Below are 19,230 nucleotides of genomic sequence, written 5' to 3' on the forward strand. Positions count from 1 at the left end.
CACATCTTTTCATTCATTTACCAAAACTGAATTCACTTGTTTACACTTGTTCAGTCAAACATACTATTTACCTCATTTTTTACTGTTTATTTTTTTATGGTTTTTAAGTTTTGTGTTTATGAGATGAATATGAATATTAATTAATAATAATTCACTTGGTTTGGTCAGTCACATCATTCAGTAAAGCACTGTTTAACTTAAACAACTGGATTATAAAATGTACATATTAAATGATAAATGATCTCAGCTGATATCAGTCCTTAATGTTAGCATCAGGCCTTCGGTTCACATCGAGACTCAGCCAAAAAAGGAAAAAAACACCTCTACGATAGGGCTAATTTCTGCTAGCGCCCCTATGGGATCCCAGCAGTATGTTAGCAATAAGCTAATGGGAATCCATATGGACACAGATGGCTGTTCGAGATTAAACACAGACGTTTAAAGCTTGTAAAAGACATTATGTTTAATTTAAGCTTGAAACTGATATTAACATATATTTATGGTTTAATGTTTTAGTTTTACAGTGATTCTTTCAGTAAAGAGTCCTGATATAGAGCTGCCGCCACTGTTTTCCGTTCCTAACAACCACCCGAAACCTGATTAGACGTATCTTGAACTTCCAGAAGGACTAGAGTGACGTTTCTCTCACTAAACTGGTCCCACTGTAAATGAAAACAGGACTGGTTGATTCCTCTGTCAGTTCCAAATTATGCTGCGTATAATCCGACATGTTGAGCTATGGCATACGCCCGTCCCCCGGGCCCTGATGACGGCAGGAAGGCAGGACCCGAACTCCGAGCGGGGATGAAGCCCAGCGAGGACGGCGGGGAGAGGAGAACCGCAAGTGAGTCCTGAGCCCCACCTCCTGGACGCCGCCTCCAGTCCTGAAGTGAGCCCACTTTAACTTGCCTTGCGTTCAACCCGGGCGGCAGAGTGTGGTGGTGGGGAGGCGGAGCAACGAGCTCTTTCCTTCTCGGCTCTTTACAGAGTGCAGAGAGGGAACAGAGAGAAACGGTGCCCAGGAGGCGGGGCTCAGGACTCACCTGCCACCCCCCACTCACTTTTGGTTCTCCTCTCCCCGCTGTACCCACCAGGCTTCGTCCTCGCTCGAGCTCAGACCCCACCTTCCTGCTGGCTCAGTGGATGGACACATGCCATATAGGCCTGCAGTTGAGCTCCTGAAGTCCTAACCAATGGCAGAGCTCACTAGGACATATACCAGATACCATAGAGAAAAAGTTCTGATTGGGCAATTTTCTGTTTCAAGAATTTATCCCTTCTGTTTCCAACCAAAATTTAACAATAAAATAAGAATATTAGTCCATACAACAAGCATGACGAATCTGTTAAATACAAATATAGAAGGTCCCGAGAGTTCCTCACTGATACACAAAGCAGTGAAGAAGCACACGCATTCATATTTCACCGTCCGTGGAGACGTGTAACCCTGTACGCCTGGAGACTGGAGCTTAGTGCTTATTTACTAAACGGCCTGCAGTTCCTGAACAGCCAGCAGCGCAGCACAGATGATGGGATTATGACTACATCTTCCATGATGCAACGGTTTTACTGTAGACCACAGCTAATCTCCCATGGTGCCGCTGGGTAACGGTTAAAGCCTCAGGGCCGCTAGGCAGTAATTGCTTCTTATGTAAGAGTAATCAGGCCAGGGTATGCTGCGCTTTCTTCCTGAGAACATTTGTTCTTGTGTTTTTTTTTGTGCTTTTCTTTCAGATTTTCCTCGGAATTGCAACTGTCATGCAGTTTCTCTTCCTCTGTCCTGCTGAAATGGCTTTATCTGAGCTCCGCCTCATGTGCTTCAGCAGTGTGTATGCGTTAGTACGGGGGTTCTCAGCCTTTTCTGCCTCACGGCCTGCCTGTTTATCACTCGAAAGCACAAAGGAAAACAAGCATGAAAACAAAACTCAATGCTTTTCGCTTAAGAAATTCATTTTTGGGCACAGTGGTATTTGGATGCCCCCCCCTCCCCAACATGCAGTGTGTAATTGAACATAAAACACAAGCTTATTTTTACACAGATTTTTCAAAATTTCTGCATAATTAAACATTTAAGACATAAACAGATTCATTCAGAGCGGTGAAGATGCAAGGAGTAGAGGTCGTAAAGGTGGATGACTTCAAATATCTTGGGTCAACCATCCAGAGCAATGGACAGTGCAGAAAAGAGGTGAAAAAGAGGGTGCAGGCAGGATGGAGTGGGTGGAGACGGGTGTCAGGGCTGATGTGTGACAGAAGGATAGCAGCAAGAGTGAAAGGGAAGGTTAACAAGACAGCAGTGCGTCCTGCTATGATGTACGGTTTGGAGACTGTGGCTCTGTCTAAAAGACAGGAGGCTGAGCTGGAGGTGGCGGAGATGAAGATGGACAAGATTAGAAATGAGCAGATCAGAGGGACAGTGAAGGTGGAGCAGTTTGGAGATAAAGCCAGAGAGGCCAGGGTGAGATGGTTTGGACATGTGTTGAGGAGGAATAGTGGATATATTGGGCAAAGAATGTTGGAGATGGAGCTGCCGGGTAGAAGGAGAAGAGGTAGACCTCAGAGAAGGTTTATGGATGTAGTGAAGGTGGACATGGAGATGGTTGGTGTGAAAGTAGAGGAGGCAGTTGACAGGGCAAGACGGAGGCAGATGATCCGCTGTGGCGACCCCTAAAGGGAGCAGCCGAAAGAAGAAGAAGAAGAAGAAGAGTCATTCAGAGCGGTCTGGTGTGAAACGCTCTGTTCTAGAGAAACTTACAGAGCCAGAACTGTTCACAGTGGTGGTGATAGGAACCAGACATCCACCTCTAAAAGCTCCTCACAGAGAGTTATTACATTAAATGGTTATGGATATGCTGCCTGATCTGATCTGGTCTGGTTATTTGGTAATAGGAGACTGCAAGAGAAGCTCTAATACACTTTGGTATATAATCAGCTGATATCGTGATCCACACTGTTCAGAAATGATGCATTGTGGGAGATCGTGGTGGTCTCAAAAAAACTTTGGAATTCCATTTTACATTTCGGATACTACGAGAAAACTGACGTAAAAATTAACTAGAGATCTGTTGTGCTAAGAGTTATAATCTCGACTTCACGAGTTGATTCAATATGATTCAGTGTGATTCAGTTTGATTCAGTTTGGGTATTAACCACAATTCTGTTTAATTTAGTCTGATTCAGTTTATTTAGTCTGATTATTAACCATGATTCAGTTTATTTAGTCTGATTATTAACCATGATTTAGTTTATTTAGTCTGATTCTTAACCATGATTCAGTTTATTTAGTCTGATTATTAACCATGATTCAGTTTATTTAGTCTGATTCTTAACCATGATTCAGTTTATTTAGTCTGATTATTAACCATGATTCTGTTTATTTAGTCTGATTATTAACCATGATTCAGTTTATTTAGTCTGATTATTAAATATGATTCTGTTTATTTAGTCTGATTATTAACCATGATTTAGTTTATTTAGTCTGATTATTAACCATGATTCTGTTTATTTAGTCTGATTATTAACCATGATTTAGTTTATTTAGTCTGATTATTAACCATGATTCAGTTTATTTAGTCTGATTATTAACCATGATTTAGTTTTAGTCTGATTATTAACCATGATTTAGTTTATTTTGTCTGATTATTAACCATGATTCATTTTATTTAGTCTGATTATTAACCATGATTCAGTTTATTTAGTCTGATTATTAACCATGATTTAGTTTATTTAGTCTGATTATTAACCATGATTTAGTTTTAGTCTGATTATTAACATTGATTCTGTTTATTTAGTCTGATTATTAACCATGATTTAGTTTATTTAGTCTGATTATAAACCATGATTCAGTTTATTTAGTCTGATTATTAACCATGATTCTGTTTATTTAGTCTGATTATTAACCATGATTTAGTTTATTTAGTCTGATTATTAACCATGATTTAGTTTTAGTCTGATTATTAACATTGTTTCTGTTTATTTAGTCTGATTCTTAACCATGATTCAGTTTATTTAGTCTGATTATTAACCATGATTCAGTTTATTTAGTCTGATTATTAACCATGATTTAGTTTTAGTCTGATTATTAACATTGATTCTGTTTATTTAGTCTGATTATTAACCATGATTCAGTTTATTTAGTCTGATTATTAACCATGATTCAGTTTATTTAGTCTGATTATTAACCATGATTTAGTTTTAGTCTGATTATTAACATTGATTCTGTTTATTTAGTCTGATTATTAACCATGATTCAGTTTATTTAGTCTGATTATTAACCATGATTCTGTTTATTTAGTCTGATTATTAACTATGATTCAGTTTGATACATTTTGATTATTAAGCATTGCTCTATAAACAAAGTTACTGTTATTATTATTGTTTTTTATTATTGTTAATTATTATTAGTAGTAGTAATAGTAGTAGTATTTGATATTATCGTTGTATTTAATAATAGCATTTAAAAATCTATGCAGTTTAAGCATCAACTTCAATTCCTTCTCTCGATCTGTTTGTGTGTGTGTGTGTGTGTGTGTGTCTGTAAGAGTAATGGCTAATGACCTGGGTGCTGGTTTCCGGATGGACGCTCAGATACTCAGAAAACAGAAATACTGCAGATCGTTATGGAGATACACTCTTCCTCCACCGTCAGAGCATCTTAATGAGGCTCCAGTCAATACACACTCAATACCACCATCTACACCACACCCCTCCACTAATGTGTGTCTGTATGTACTGTATATACAAGGACTGGGCAAAAGTCAGAGACCGGCCCTCATTAAGTCCAGCCTATTGATTTTTCAGGAGACATTTCTGAAGAGATAAGACGTAAGATAATCCACTTACATAAGAAAGGAAAAAGTCAAAAGGGAAATGGAGAAAAAAACAGGAGTTAGCTAAACCAGAGCTCAAAAACTGAAAAGCTACAGAGAAAATGAGACTCCTAACAACCACCTGGAAGACCTGGTCGACCCCAGAACTGCCCCCATCAGATAAACAGCACTTAAAGCTTTGATCTCTGAGAGAGAGATCAAGCTGCTCCAGATCTGAAAACATCCACAGGTGTTTCTGTCCATCCTTCCACTGGGAGAAGACCACTCAGCGCTGTGGGTCTGAAAGGACGTGTAGCTGATCAAGAAGAACCTCGCTGAGAAAAGGAGACGGACACATCAAACAAAGAAGCTTATAACAAACTGCGTTCATTTCGTCTGTATTTGACCACCGTGTCTGCAACGCTGCCTCTACCATCTCTTCCACAGTTGGCACATTATTACGACTTTTCCAACAGTTACCATGTTTGTCGTCACAAACGTCTGACTCTGGACTGCCCTCTAGTGGACGTACACCTTAACATCCACGCCAACGGAAAGGATGCATGGAAGTATGTGGGCAGTGCAGGTTACATCGTTTGAAAAAGGGAGTAGGAATGAGCCTTAAGACTGAACTTTGGAGGCGTGTCTACAGACTGAGAAGCTGAAAGTGAGTCTCCTGAAAAGAATGGAAGCTGTAATGAAGGTAGAACTACTGAAAACGTTGATGTCATATTTAGTCTTTGAGGGTCATGTGTAATTTTCTGTTAAGTACACATTTCCCCCTTTTTTCTGACCCTATACAATGTATAGCTTGAGCTTATTTGCTGTTTTGACAGGTACTGTACAAGAGCACTGTGTGTGTGTGCGTGTGTGTGTGTGTGTGTGTGTGTGTGTTAGGACGCATTTCTGCTGTTGTGTTTGTGTTCATGTGGAAATGCTGAGAAAAATGCTTAAAAAAGGTCCTACGAAGCCCAACGGCTGTTACATAATTGATTAATTCTCTTCATGCATATTTAATCACATGCGCATTTATTATGCAAATCCATGACCCCCTGCTATCTGCTCTCGAAAGTCAATTATTATCTCCCTCAAAATCCTTCTGCTACCTCTTCCTCAGCATCATCACTCTGGATTTCTCCACACATTTCTCATCTGAGCTCTCTGTGCATCACCTGCAGGCCTGCCTCCTCACTAACACCACCCTCGTCTCTTCTACACGTCTATCGTGATAGTGCAGTATGATTAATGCTGCTTCACCCTTGCAATCCTTCAAACGACATCTCTTAAACTCCTGTTCAGTGACAGGAAAAATAAGACTCACATGAATTACAGGACTGTAAATCATAAAATCACACCGTAAATACCCCTTCAAGACCACAGGAGTTGAACGTTTCTTACGTCCTGCGTCTGGACGTTTCCTTTTCTCTCTCTCTGTCTGAGCGTTATCAGGTGGACGCTGTTGATGCATGACTGACGTCTCGTTTTTCCCGGCGTATGATTGGCTGTTCCAGCTGGCGCCGGTTATAAAAGGCCTTTGATGTTGGAGCAATAGGGAGTGGCTCTTTTCTTATTCGACCTCGCACGGTTCCGCTCCTCTGGCCGCCCGCCAGTCAACAGACCAGTTGATCTACTGGCCTACAGGTATCTGTGGAAGTGTCGGGTTGGCCTGCCCTTTTTGTTTGATCTGTTGGACTTTGTTATTAGGCTCTTTTGTTTGTTATGTTGGGCTTTGGGCCTCCCAGAAGTTTCCCCGAATCCGTATTTGATGTGTTTATTATCATTGTTATTGATTAATTTGATTTCTTTTTGTTCAGCTCTGGCGTCTGGGTGGGCAGTCTTGCATCCTGTTGGTGGGTCTCGCCCCTAGGAGACGTAACAACGTCAAGTTTTCTACATTATGACATGGTTAAGACGGTTAGGTGTAGTGTAGTGGGTAACACCTCTGCCTTCTCCGCTGTAGACTGGGGTTCAATCCCCCACCAGGGCAAGCACCCTACACTATACAAATAAGCATCCTTGGGCAAGACTCCCAACACCGCCTTCGCCTACCAGTGTAAAATCATCAAATTGTAAGTCGCTCTGGATAAGAGTGTCAGCCAAATGCCGTAAATGTAAATGGTTAGTGGTTTGATTTGAAGCTTCGGTCTGCAGAAACGGACGTGCTTAGTGCAGCTGCATCATGGCATGTTTTACCACACACACGCGTCCCTGGAGTTTAACTGCGATGGTTTTTCTGATGGTAAACATTCCCTCAGCATGTGTTCGAGGCTCATTCCTTCGTCTAAGCGCTGGGGGCGCTGGCACTGTAGGAAATCTCTCAAAAACACGTCTTAGATTTGACGCAAATATACCACGCCTGGCTTTAAGAGGTGGAGGGAAGTTGAAGCAAAACAAGCCATTAGTCAAACTTTAGTACGTCGAGCTGTAAACTTAATCAGCTGCATGTGCAACGTCTCCACCCATTTTCTGAGTGATCCACCCACGTTTCGCGCCGTTTTCCCGCATATGCATGGAGAAGAGAAAGTGTTTTTTGCACACAGCGCATGAACTGCATTTTTAGCCTCATGCGCAAGTTTCACACAAAAACAAGTGTTGATCTCCGAACCCTGGCCTGTCATCATTTTTATACGGTTGTTTGACTGCAATTATTTAACCCCGCAGTTTTACTACGCACTTCTGTGACCTAAGCACGGCTCAGCCAGTTTGCTCTGAAGTCCCTGTAGTTACTGAATAATAAGGCTTAGTATGTAATCACTCTGTGGTTTTAAGAGGCCAAGCTAACTGCACTCATTTTCCACTGTTTACTTTCTCATCTATTGGGTTGAGGCAAATGTATAGAAATACAAGAAAGCAGAACAAACAATCTAAATTTTGGCTACTGCTACAACATTAGAGGGCGGAGCTGAGTGATGTTTGTTTATTTGATGTTTGTTAATGACGCCTTTAGAGGGCGGGGCTGAGTGATGTTTGTTTATTTGATTTTTGTTATTGACGCCTTTAGTGGGCGGGGCTCAGAGATGTTTGTTTATTTGATGTTTGTTAATGATGCCTTTAGAGGGCGGGGCTGAGTGATGTTTGTTTATTTGATTTTTGTTATTGACGCCTTTAGTGGGCGGGGCTCAGAGATGTTTGTTTATTTGATGGCTGTTAATGACACCTTTAGAGGGCGGGGCTGAGTGATGTTTGTTTATTTGATGTTTGTTAATGACGCCTTTAGAGGGCGGTGCTGTGCGATGTTTGTTTATTTGATATTTGTTAATGACGCCTTTAGTGGGCGGGGCTCAGAGATGTTTGTTTATTTGATGGCTGTTAATGACACCTTTAGAGGGCGGTGCTGAGTGACGTTTGTTTATTTGATGGTTGTTAATGACGCCTTTAGAGGGCGGAGCTGAGTGACGTTTGTTTATTTGATGGCTGTTAATGATGCCTTTAGAGGGCGGAGCTGAGTGACGTTTGTTTATTTGATGGCTGTTAATGACGTCTTTAGAGGGCGGGGCTGAGTGATGTTTGTTTATTTTATGTTTGTTAATGACGTCTTTAGAGGGCGGGGCTGAGTGACGTTTGTTTATTTGATGGTTGTTAATGACGCCTTTAGAGGGCGGAGCTGAGTGACGTTTGTTTATTTGATGGCTGTTAATGACGCCTTTAGAGGGCGGAGCTGAGTGACGTTTGTTTATTTGATGTTTGTTAATGACGTCTTTAGAGGGCGGAGCTGAGTGACGTTTGTTTATTTGATGGTTGTTAATGACGTCTTTAGAGGGCGGAGCTGAGTGACGTTTGTTTATTTGATGGTTGTTAATGACGCCTTTAGAGGGCGGTGCTGAGTGACGTTTGTTTATTTGATGGCTGTTAATGACGCCTTTAGAGGGCGGTGCTGAGTGATGTTTGTTTATTTGATGGTTGTTAATGACGCCTTTAGAGGGCGGAGCTGAGTGACGTTTGTTTATTTGATGGCTGTTAATGACGTCTTTAGAGGGCGGGGCTGAGTGACGTTTGTTTATTTGATGGCTGTTAATGACGTCTTTAGAGGGCGGGGCTGAGTGACGTTTGTTTATTTGATGGCTGTTAATGACGTCTTTAGAGGGCGGGGCTGAGTGATGTTTGTTTATTTGATGGCTGTTATTGACGCCTTTAGAGGGCGGGGCTGAGTGATGTTTGTTTATTTGATGTTTGTTAATACCAACGCCGTCATTAATATGCTAATGATGTACACATTTAAACCAGTCAGTTCAGCGCAGCACTGTCTTCAGTGCATGTCTCACCTGTATGTTCCTCTTGGTGATGTTCTGAGTGATGTGCACCTTTCCTGTGCTGGGGTCCACTCCTGCCAACGGCACGACTGCCTCGCCGATCACATCGTCTCGTGCAAACCGGTCGAAGCTCAGCACCAGGAAGTGGAGCGTCAGCTCAGCCAGAGAGCTGTAGGAGACGCCGTAGAAGGTGAAGGTCTCATCAAAAGCCGGCTCCAGAGTCTTCCTCATCACTCGGGTCTTGACTCTGTGTTTCTTCTCCGGCAGGATGGTCATCTTCACATAGGGCTCAGAGCTTCCTGTTTGCTCGTCTATGGCTGGTAGGCCTTGGGCGCCCAAGATGGTGACCACGAGGGCCTTCTTGGGGAAGTTATAATCGATGGCGAGGCTGAGGCTGCCCAGAGAAGGTGAACTGAGGCTGAACGGCGTGGGGGTTTTGCTGGCTGAGTCGCTGCTGCTGCTGGCCGAGCTACTCTCTAAACAGCAGTAATCAGCTCGGATGGGCAGCGCCCTCTCCAGGCGCGGAGGACCACCGGGGGGCACCAGGTGGTTCATCTGCAGCTGCGCTGCGCATTCCGGGTCAGCGTCCACCAGCAGAGTCCCACCTTGACCCCGTTGCCGTGACAACGGCCCCAGACCCGAGCGCCACCGGCCTGCCTTTATTATCTTCTTGCTGTTGCTGAGCGTCTCCGGGTAGATGCTGATGCCCTTCAGCATGTGGATGAACTTGTAGGGCGGGTCCACGGGTGGGTCGTAAGGACCGCTGGTCAGCTTGAATGAGCCGGACATTCGGCGATAGTGGCGTTGACAGCACGTCCACAGGAAAATGGCCACCGTAACCGTGATGACCAAGACGCCCGCGCCAAGGAATCCCGCCAAGACCGGGGACACCTCTGTGAGAAAGAGAGAGACAGCGGTTAAAAATCAAGCTTTCACCAAACTTTAGTCATTAAAAACGGAAAGTTTCACACTTAAATATTTGATACTGCATCAAGGACCAGTGGCGATCTCGTTTGAAGGGGGTCAAGCGGAATTTCTTCTGAACAGTGGACTGACTGCAGTTCCATACATTACATTTGTGTGGTAGACAGCAAGTTCATCCCTTTGCTGTTTATAACAATAAAGGGACTACAACTGAGAGAAGCCTCATAGCTTTATTACTGTTCTAATGTTTTGGTGGTCTGCTAACAATCGGTTCTCTATCATTAGTATATGGACTGGTCTACCACTTTAGTTCAAACTGCGTTCCCACAGTAAAAAAATATACACACCGACCAGGCAAAACATTCTGACCACCTCCTCGTTTCTACGCTCACTGTCCACTTTATCAGCTCCACTTACTGTATAGCTGCACTCTGTAGTTCTACAGTTACAGACTGTAGTCCATCTGTTTCTCTGATACTCTGTTACCCTGTTCGTCAGTGGTCAGGACCCCCATGGACCCTCACAGAGCAGGTACTGTTTGGATGGTGGATCATTCTCAGGAAAGAAGGAAAAACCTCCTTTACTTTTAATGTAAGTCAATGAAACCAGATGTTTTTCCAAGCCATCCATCCATCCATCCATTTTCTAAGCCGCTTCTCCGTCAGGGTCGCGGGGGGTGCTGGAGCCTATCCCAGCAGTCTTCGGGTGGAAGGCAGGATACACCCTGGACAGGTCGCCAGTCCATCGCAGGGCAGACAGACAGACACAGACAGTCACTCACACCTAGGGGCAATTTAGCATGTCCAATTGGCCTGACTGCATGTCTTTGGACTGTGGGAGGAAACCGGAGAACCCAGAGGAAACCCACACAGACACGGGGAGAACATGCAAACTCCACACAGAGAGGACCCCAGTCACCCGGCCGGGGAATCGAACCCAGGCCCTCCTCGCTGTGAGGCGACAGTGCTACCCATTCACCATGGAATTTACACCCAAAAGGCCATCAGGTTTCAAATGATGTCAAAAACAGAAAAATGACTTTTTTAAAGATCTTTTATCATAAATGTAAATTCAAAATAGGAAAAAAAATATTTGAAGAATGCTGCTCCACGTTTTCAAGTCATCACAGAGTTTTAATCCACAGTCTTCATTCTGGCCACGCCCCTGCATTTTAAAGCGGGAAGTGAGGCTGCATCCCTGTCCCTCATGGCCGCATGGTGAGCAGTTAGATCCCGTTGTTTTGGAGCGAAAGTGTCTGAAAGTCAGGAACTTTAGGAAATCTCGTTTTTATTTTAAGGAAATCTTTTTTGTATTTTAATGGAAAATATGACGATCTTATGTTTGCACAGCTGTTCAAAGCCGCGTTTGGTGGTCATGTGTTTTTGAGCTCCCAAACCTCCCAAACAGTCACAGGAAAAAGTTTGAGCGCCCCTGATCAAATGGCACGATCAAATGTTTTTATTTTTAAGCGATAAGTGAATGCATCCTCTACAGAGGACATACGTCGGCACATTTTAATGCACAATTACTGTTTATTTGCTGAATTTAACACATTGGGGGTTAGGGTTAGGGTTGGGGGGGGGGGGATATTTCAGCTTCTTCTTTGTAGATAATACAGTATGTTAATACATTTTCGCTTAGAAAATGAACAAAATGTGTGATTTAACCAGGGGTGTTCAAACTTTTGAATAGGACTGTAACCGAGACGAGTAATCAAAAATATGCGTTATGATCACACAAATGACCGACTGATCACGGCTGATTCACACAGAAGGTAAGTTTGAATCGATGGCTTCGTTTAACTGAGTTTAAAGAGAGCCCTGTTCCAGCGCAGCGCAGACGAGCAGGTCAGCTGCTGGTGCAGATCAGCTGAGGTGAGGCAGCAGCTGCCATTTAACACACCAGTAAACAGCAGCAGCCTGCAGACTGACCCAGTTACGCGTACAGGACAGAGAGACTGCTGCAGAGTACATGTAAGTCCGCCCCGATCTGTGGTACCTGCGTCACGGAGGGGAACACAGAGAGAACAGTACAGAGAGCTCTGACCAACATGCACAGGACTAAACGAGGGAAACTGTACTCGGCAAAGAAAAGAAAAAAACCAAGAGAGAATTCCACCCATTTTGTGGCACAGCCACATGGTTAAGACGTAAAGAGAGTCATTCAGAGCGGGTTGGTGTGAGACGCTCTGTTCTAGAGAAACTTAACGAGTCAGAGCTGTTCACAGTGGCGGTGATAGGAACCAGACGTCCACCTCTAAAAGCTCCTCACAGAAGGTTCCTACATGACATGGTTATGGATTCACTGCCTGATGTCTGAGACACTGATTTATGATAGCTTTGGCCTAGAGAGGTACATGCAGGCAAAATTGTCCCCAAAGAAAACTTATGTTTCTCAGAAGAACCTCCGAAGGCTCGTGCGGGTTCACTGGTGGTTCTGGATGGTGAATAAAATATATATATATTTGAGTGGTAGTCATGGCGACCCCTGGTTCCCATCACCACCGCTGTAAAGACATCCGAGTCTCTACAATCAACCATTTCACACCAAACCACTCGGAACGACTCTGTTTACATCTCAGCAACTGAATTACACAGAAATTGTAAATGACCCGGAAGCAGAACACTGACATATTAATAAAGGGCAGATTTTCAGGCGCTCCTTGATTTTTCCAATGTTAATAAATGTTTTGAATTGAGACGCCACCACTTAAGATATTAAAACTCAGCTGCACAATATTTAAACTCATCACGGTACAACCAGGAACATGTTTACAGCCTACAGCAATTCAGCCCCACCCACCAAACCTACAGCAGTTCAGCTCCACCCACCAAATCTACAGCAGTTCAGCTCCACCCATCAAACCTACAGCAGTTTAGATCCACCCACTGAAACCTGACAGTTTAGCTCCACCCACCAAATCTACAGCAGTTTAGCTCCACCCATTGAACCTATAACAGTTTAGCTCCACCCACCAAACCTACAGCAGTTCAGCTCCACTCATCGAACCTATGACAGTTTAGCTCCATCCGCAAAATCTACAGCAGTTTAGTCCCACCCACTGAAACTACGGCAATTTAACTCCATGCATTCCAGCTAAACTAATGCAGGGAGTTGTCCTTCAGTCTGTAGCAGAGCTTTTAGAGTGGAATAGACTGAAAACAGATTAAATGTTGTGCTGTTCCTGGCTGTCAGGAAGCGAACAGATCACTGTAGGATCACTGCAGGACCACTGTAGGACCACCAAGGAGTGACTGAAGTTTATTTTTTCACACTGCCCTGAGAATCACAGCCTGACCATAACAGTTTATCCACATGTGGTGCAGCACCGTGCAGCCCATCAGAACAGAGCTCATTTACACATAATCAGTCGCAGAAACAAAACAGCTTTAAAAAATTGCAATTCATTGAAAAGTTCATTTGGAGGGGTAAAGAGAGGGAAACTGTAAATCACCCACACAAATACTATAAGTGGGTTTTGCACGCTAAAATAAAGGAACAGAGCACAAAAGTACAAACAATAGCAAATGTTTCTGCACCAGTTCAACTCCTTTGAGCTACAACTGACGGTCTTTCACCGCATGGTTTAAAAACACTGTTGAAGACGGCATGCTTAACTCCCGTGTGTTGTTTCAGTGCTGCCTCCTGTCTGATGGGACCAGCACTAATGCTGATACCGATGCTGTCTAATGGAGCGGATGCTGAGAGCAGCACTTCTCTTTATGATCTGGAGGGCTCATGGCCTTATGGTGAAAGAAGATCCACCAGTAAAAGTCAGCTGAGTATCACTTACAGTAAACGCCGCCGGATGAATCTACAAAGTTTATTTATGGCCAAGAAACAGCAACGCCTGGACGTGCCTTTGTTAACTCAACCAAGCGCGGACGTGTCTTCCAGCAGCATTTTGACTGGTCAGCTCCCAGACACAGATCTGTCTCACTAAAATGACCCTTTGCAACTGTGATATGTCAGTGCTGGAAGTAAACAGACCAAATCGGACACAGCAAGACTCTGCTGGTGCTCCACAGCTCTGGGCAGAGGTTTAAAGGGCACATATACTGGAAAACCAAGTATTTTGAGTTAAATGTGGTATAAAACGGTGTTGAAGTTTCAAACTGTACCATTCACTTCCCCGTCCGCATGCAGTGCAGTCCATATCAGGGAACTCAGGCTATGTTCACATTACCAGGTTGAAGTGGCACAAATACGCTGAATGATGGCAAACGAGCAGTTTAAATAAAGCACATTAATTCCAATCTAAGCATTCACATTAAGGTCGCATGGCCACTCACTCATTCACTCACTCACTCACTCACTCACTCACTCACTCACTCACTCACTCACTCACTCAATCACTCATTCACTCACTCACTCACTCAATCACTCACTCACTCACTCACTCACTCACTCACTCAATCACTCATTCACTCACTCACTCACTCAATCACTCACTCACTCACTCACTCAATCACTCATTCACTCACTCACTCACTCAATCATTCACTCACTCACTCACTCACTCACTCACTTAATCACTCATTCACTCACTCACTCATTCATTCACTCACTCACTTATTCATTCACTCATTCACTCACTCAATCACTCACTCACTTAATCACTCATTCACTCACTCACTCATTCATTCACTCACTCACTTATTCATTCACTCATTCACTCACTCAATCACTCACTCACTTAATCACTCACTCATTCATTCATTCACTCACTCATTCATTCACTCAATCACTCACTTAATCACTCATTCACTCACTCACTCATTCATTCACTCACTCACTTATTCATTCACTCATTCACTCACTCAATCACTCACTCACTTAATCACTCACTCATTCACTCACTCACTCGCTTATTCACTCACTCACTCACTCACTCACTTACTCACTCACTCACTCACTCATTCACTCACTCACTCACTTATTCATTCACTCACTCACTCACTCATTCACTCACTTAGTCAGTCTTCAGCTAAGCTGCTTATCCTCCTGAGTCACAGGGTGCAGGAGCCTATCCCAGTGCTCACTGGGTGAAACTATTAATTAAATTATTTCTATATTTTACGTTCAAAAGGTTTTTTCAAAACATTCTCATATTGTAAAAAGCAATTCTATTAATAATCACCAAATCCAATTAGTAGAACTGAAACGCAATGTACTTGAAACGAGATCTTCATTACAGAAACTGGACTGTGAGTTCTTTTTAAAACACTCAGTGTGAGTTAAACAATGTAAACATCCACGCAGACTTCTACCTTAAATTCTGCAACTAGGTCACACATTATTTTACAGTTTTGTGCTGAACTGACCTCAGCTCACATCCCGGCCTGTCACGTTTTCTTGACTTTATTCAGAAGCTTTCGTTGCTGTGAAGCCTGTGTGAGGAGCTGAGTGGCTTTAGGGCTTTTTCGTTCTGTTCTGCTCTCTATTTTGTGCAGCTCCTTTTAACAGTCTTCCTCAGTGCTGAGAGCTCCTTTTTTAGTGTCTGTTGTGCATATAATTTTGATTCATTGGTTGGCTTCGGTGGACGAAGTACTCAAACCATGTACTTGAGTTAAAGTAGAGACCCCCAAGGTAAAATATTCCTCCAGTAAAAGTAGAAGTTCCTCCCTTTAGACCTCCACTTGAGTAAAAGTACTAAAGTATTTCCTTCAAATGTACTTAAGTATAAAGTAAAAGTACTAAAAGAGTAATTCTGGCTCTGATGTCCTGTTATCATTTTTATAACCAGACTGGCTTCATGAACTCATTTCAGGTGAAAGTCCTCCAGCGTCTCTCTTGGTAAACCAGTCTTTTAATAGAACGTCATTAATTAGTGACGCTGACGTCTATTAAAATGATCAGAAGCACAAAACACTGAAGGTAAACAGTTTCCATCAGGGAGAACCGAGTGGCTCTGAAATCACTTTTTACACACAAGCAAAGTTTCAGATTTATTTACAACTTAGTTCCAAGTTTAAGTTGAATAAAAACTGGCTTTAAACTCAGGATCACAGATGAGCTCCTTTACTATGTTGATCTGTAGGCGTCTGTTCATAAACATAAACCAGCCCAAACTCATTTACTATAAAATGAAATGGTGTTTGTAGAAATTCAGAAAAAAGCCGCGTCAGTCTCGACTGCATATGTGGACATATTTCTATATTGTGCTCTATTTACACAAAGTTAGGTTAGTTCATCATTTATGTTGAACAGACTCTCCCAAAGTTTTACGCTGCTGCGCTGACGTTGAACCGCGTGCTGCACTGGGTCGGTATGACCAACAGGTCAAAACCAGCTCTAAACAAAGTGACCGCTGGGCCCTGATTGGTGCTCTGGCTTTGCGCTTCTTTCGTTTTGACATGTTACATTTTTATACCATTATACCCATGAATCTGGTCCAAGCTCCAGTTCTGATGCTCTCACCTCTCTGTCCAGTGGACAGAGGTCAGCATGGGCACTATGACTGATGTGCAGCTAGACAGCCCCGTACACAGCAGGGTGTGGCGCACCGTGAGTTTTGACACATTCTTCTCATAACATCTCGTCATTTAACAGTTCTGTGACTTGCGCAACAACAGCCCTTCTGTTGGTTCTGACCAGACGCCCTCGCACAGCAATGAGTCTTGGGCACCCAACATCCTGTCGCCGGTTCTTGGTTTGTCCCTCTTTTTCCACTATTGACAGTTACTCACCCACTTCTGACCGGGAGCACCACACAAGCCTTTCTCCGACCCAGTCGCCCGGCCATCGCTCAGGTCTCTTCCCCTGCATCCAACATGCTGATGACGTGAACCGAGCGTTCGCTTTCTGTCTAATACACCCCAGACCTTCAATTGTTTCCATCTATGAGCTCTCATCAGTGTATCTTTTTCACATTCACTGCCAAGTTAAGCGTTTTTACACTTTCGGAAAAGGTGAAAGGCCTCATTATACCTTTCCCACTTGTCAACTGTCATGTAAGTCCACCTTACAAATGGGAAAAGTGGAATTTCCCAGTTTCCGACACCTCTCGACCGCAGCATATTTTTCTCTACATCCTTGCCTGACCTGTCTCCCTTGTCTACCCGTCTAAAAATCCGACACTCTTCTTTTCTCCGTCTCTCCCCTTCTCTCTCCCTCCTTCCTTCAGGGTCTGCATGGAGACCCCTGTGTTCAGGTCGCTGCGGCAACAGCGTGTCCATTCCGGTCACGGTAGGCCGAGCTGATTGGGATTCTGTCCTGATCTTTGAGCGTGTGAGTTGATGAGAACAGGATGTGTACCAGAGGCTCCAAACACAGCGGCCAGCCAAGAGGAACACAGCACAGCATTTTAAACCCACAGCAGAGAGAGAGAGAGAGAGAGAGAGAGAGAGAGAGAGAGAGAGAGAGAGAGAAAGAGAGAGAGAGAGAGAGAGACAGAGAGAGAGAGAGAGAGAGACAGAGAGAGAGAGAGAGAGAGAGAGACAGAGAGAGAGAGAGAGAGAGAGAGAAAGAGAGAGAGAGAGAGAGACAGAGAGAGAGAGAGAGAGAGAGAGACAGAGAGAGAGAGAGAGAGAGAGAGAGAGAGAGAGAGACAGAGAGAGAGAGAGAGAGAGAAAGAGAGAGAGAGAGAGAGACAGAGAGAGAGAGAGAGACAGAGAGAGACAGAGAGAGAGAGAGAGACAGAGAGAGACAGAGAGAGAGAGAGAGACAGAGAGAGACAGAGAGAGAGAGACAGAGAGAGAGAGAGAGACAGAGAGAGACAGAGACAGAGAGAGAGAGAGAGAGAGAGAGAGAGAGAGAGAGAGAGAGAGAGAGAGAGAGAGAGAGACAGAGAGAGAGAGAGAGAGAGAGAGAGACAGAGAGAGACAGAGAGAGAGAGACGGAGAGAGAGAGACAGAGAGAGAGAGAGAGAGAGAGAGAGAGACAGAGACAGAGAGAGAGAGAGAGAGAGAGAGAGAGAGAGAGAGAGAGACAGACAGAGAGAGACAGAGAGAGAGAGACGGAGAGAGAGAGAGAGAGAGAGAGACAGAGACAGAGAGAGAGAGAGAGAGAGAGAGAGAGAGAGAGAGAGCGCTTTAAAGGAATAGTCCAACAAAAAATGCATCCAGTGATTAAGTTCAGTATGACAGGGATGGCCAAATCTGCTGGGTTCTTCCATGTAACCACTAAAATGAAGACAATTCATGCTGAACAAAAAAAAATCAGACACCATTAAGTGTTTCTGCTGGTTCCTGATAGTTTTGTAATGTGTTTTGGCTTTTTTGGTGTGTTTGATATCGCAGTATAAGGGATTCTAAAGGTTTAACAGGTGTCTAATAAGTCTAAATGCATTTTATGGTTCTCTAATGAGATCTAAAGTGTTCTAAAGGAAACTAGTGGTCTCTATTGAAAACCATTCAACAGAGCCAAGACCATTTCCATTATAGAGCAAAACCACAATGTTTTAATCCTAATGGTTCCTACTGGTCCTTTATCAGCAAAGTAGACAATGTTTGGTAATACATTAGTTTCTTCATTTTCTTGGTTTAGCCATGATAGAGCTTGGTTTATTTTGAGGTTATCATCTTTAGCCACAGCTAGCCAAGTAACTGTAGCACGAACCATAACGGCTATTTCAAGCGATTCCCTGCCGGGACTCTAAATGTTGTTTTTTAAAATTACGGCTATGGAACGGCTTTAAACGCTGGATTTACATCTGTAAGATAAAGATGCTGAAAGAAACAGCACAGACTGGCATGGGTTCTGTGCTGGTCTGGTGGTGGTTTAGCTGGGCACCCAGCATGGCCAGGCTGCTTGCCCAGCAACCCAGCAACCCAGCATCCAAAGCACAACATATCACTGCTGCTGGAACAAAACCACGTATCTCCATTTTTTATGTTTTTTTTTTCCTCCCCAATTTAGTCGTCTCCAATTCCACCTGCTACTTACGACTCCCCCAGTCACATGATACTACCAACGCTAGGAGGGTGAAGGCAGCACAGGCTTCCTCTGAGACCTGTGAAACCAGCGCCGCTTCTTTTGCTCACACGACGTCACGGGACAGCCGAACGCGCTCGGACGAAAGCGCCGACCGCCAGATCTGTTATGTCAGCTGACGGATGCCTGCGCTGACTGGAATCATGCTGAGTGATGGGGGGAGAAGGGGGCCCATCCTACCCACCCAGAGAGAGCGAGGCCAATTGTGGCTATGGACGGCTGTAGCATCGCCAGGGATCGAACTCACGATCTCCTGATGACACGGCCAACGCTTAGACGGTTGTGCCAAACGGGAGCCACGCTTGTCGTTTTTC

The 19,230-nt window shown here is 43.9% G+C and overlaps 1 protein-coding gene across 1 annotated transcript in view; it reads right to left on the reverse strand.

The window, feature by feature from the left end:
- syt11a (synaptotagmin XIa) overlaps positions 1-19,230 on the reverse strand; it is a 46,911-nt gene that overhangs the window by 10,994 nt on the left and 16,687 nt on the right. Inside the window, exon 2 of the mRNA XM_017721522.2 lies at positions 9,071-9,951. Within this exon, the coding sequence (XP_017577011.1) occupies positions 9,071-9,951 (881 nt within the window). The remainder of the gene's footprint in view (positions 1-9,070; positions 9,952-19,230) is intronic.

This window comes from Pygocentrus nattereri, chromosome 27, assembly GCF_015220715.1.
Source record: "Pygocentrus nattereri isolate fPygNat1 chromosome 27, fPygNat1.pri, whole genome shotgun sequence".
NCBI classification, from domain to species: Eukaryota; Metazoa; Chordata; class Actinopteri; order Characiformes; family Serrasalmidae; genus Pygocentrus; species Pygocentrus nattereri.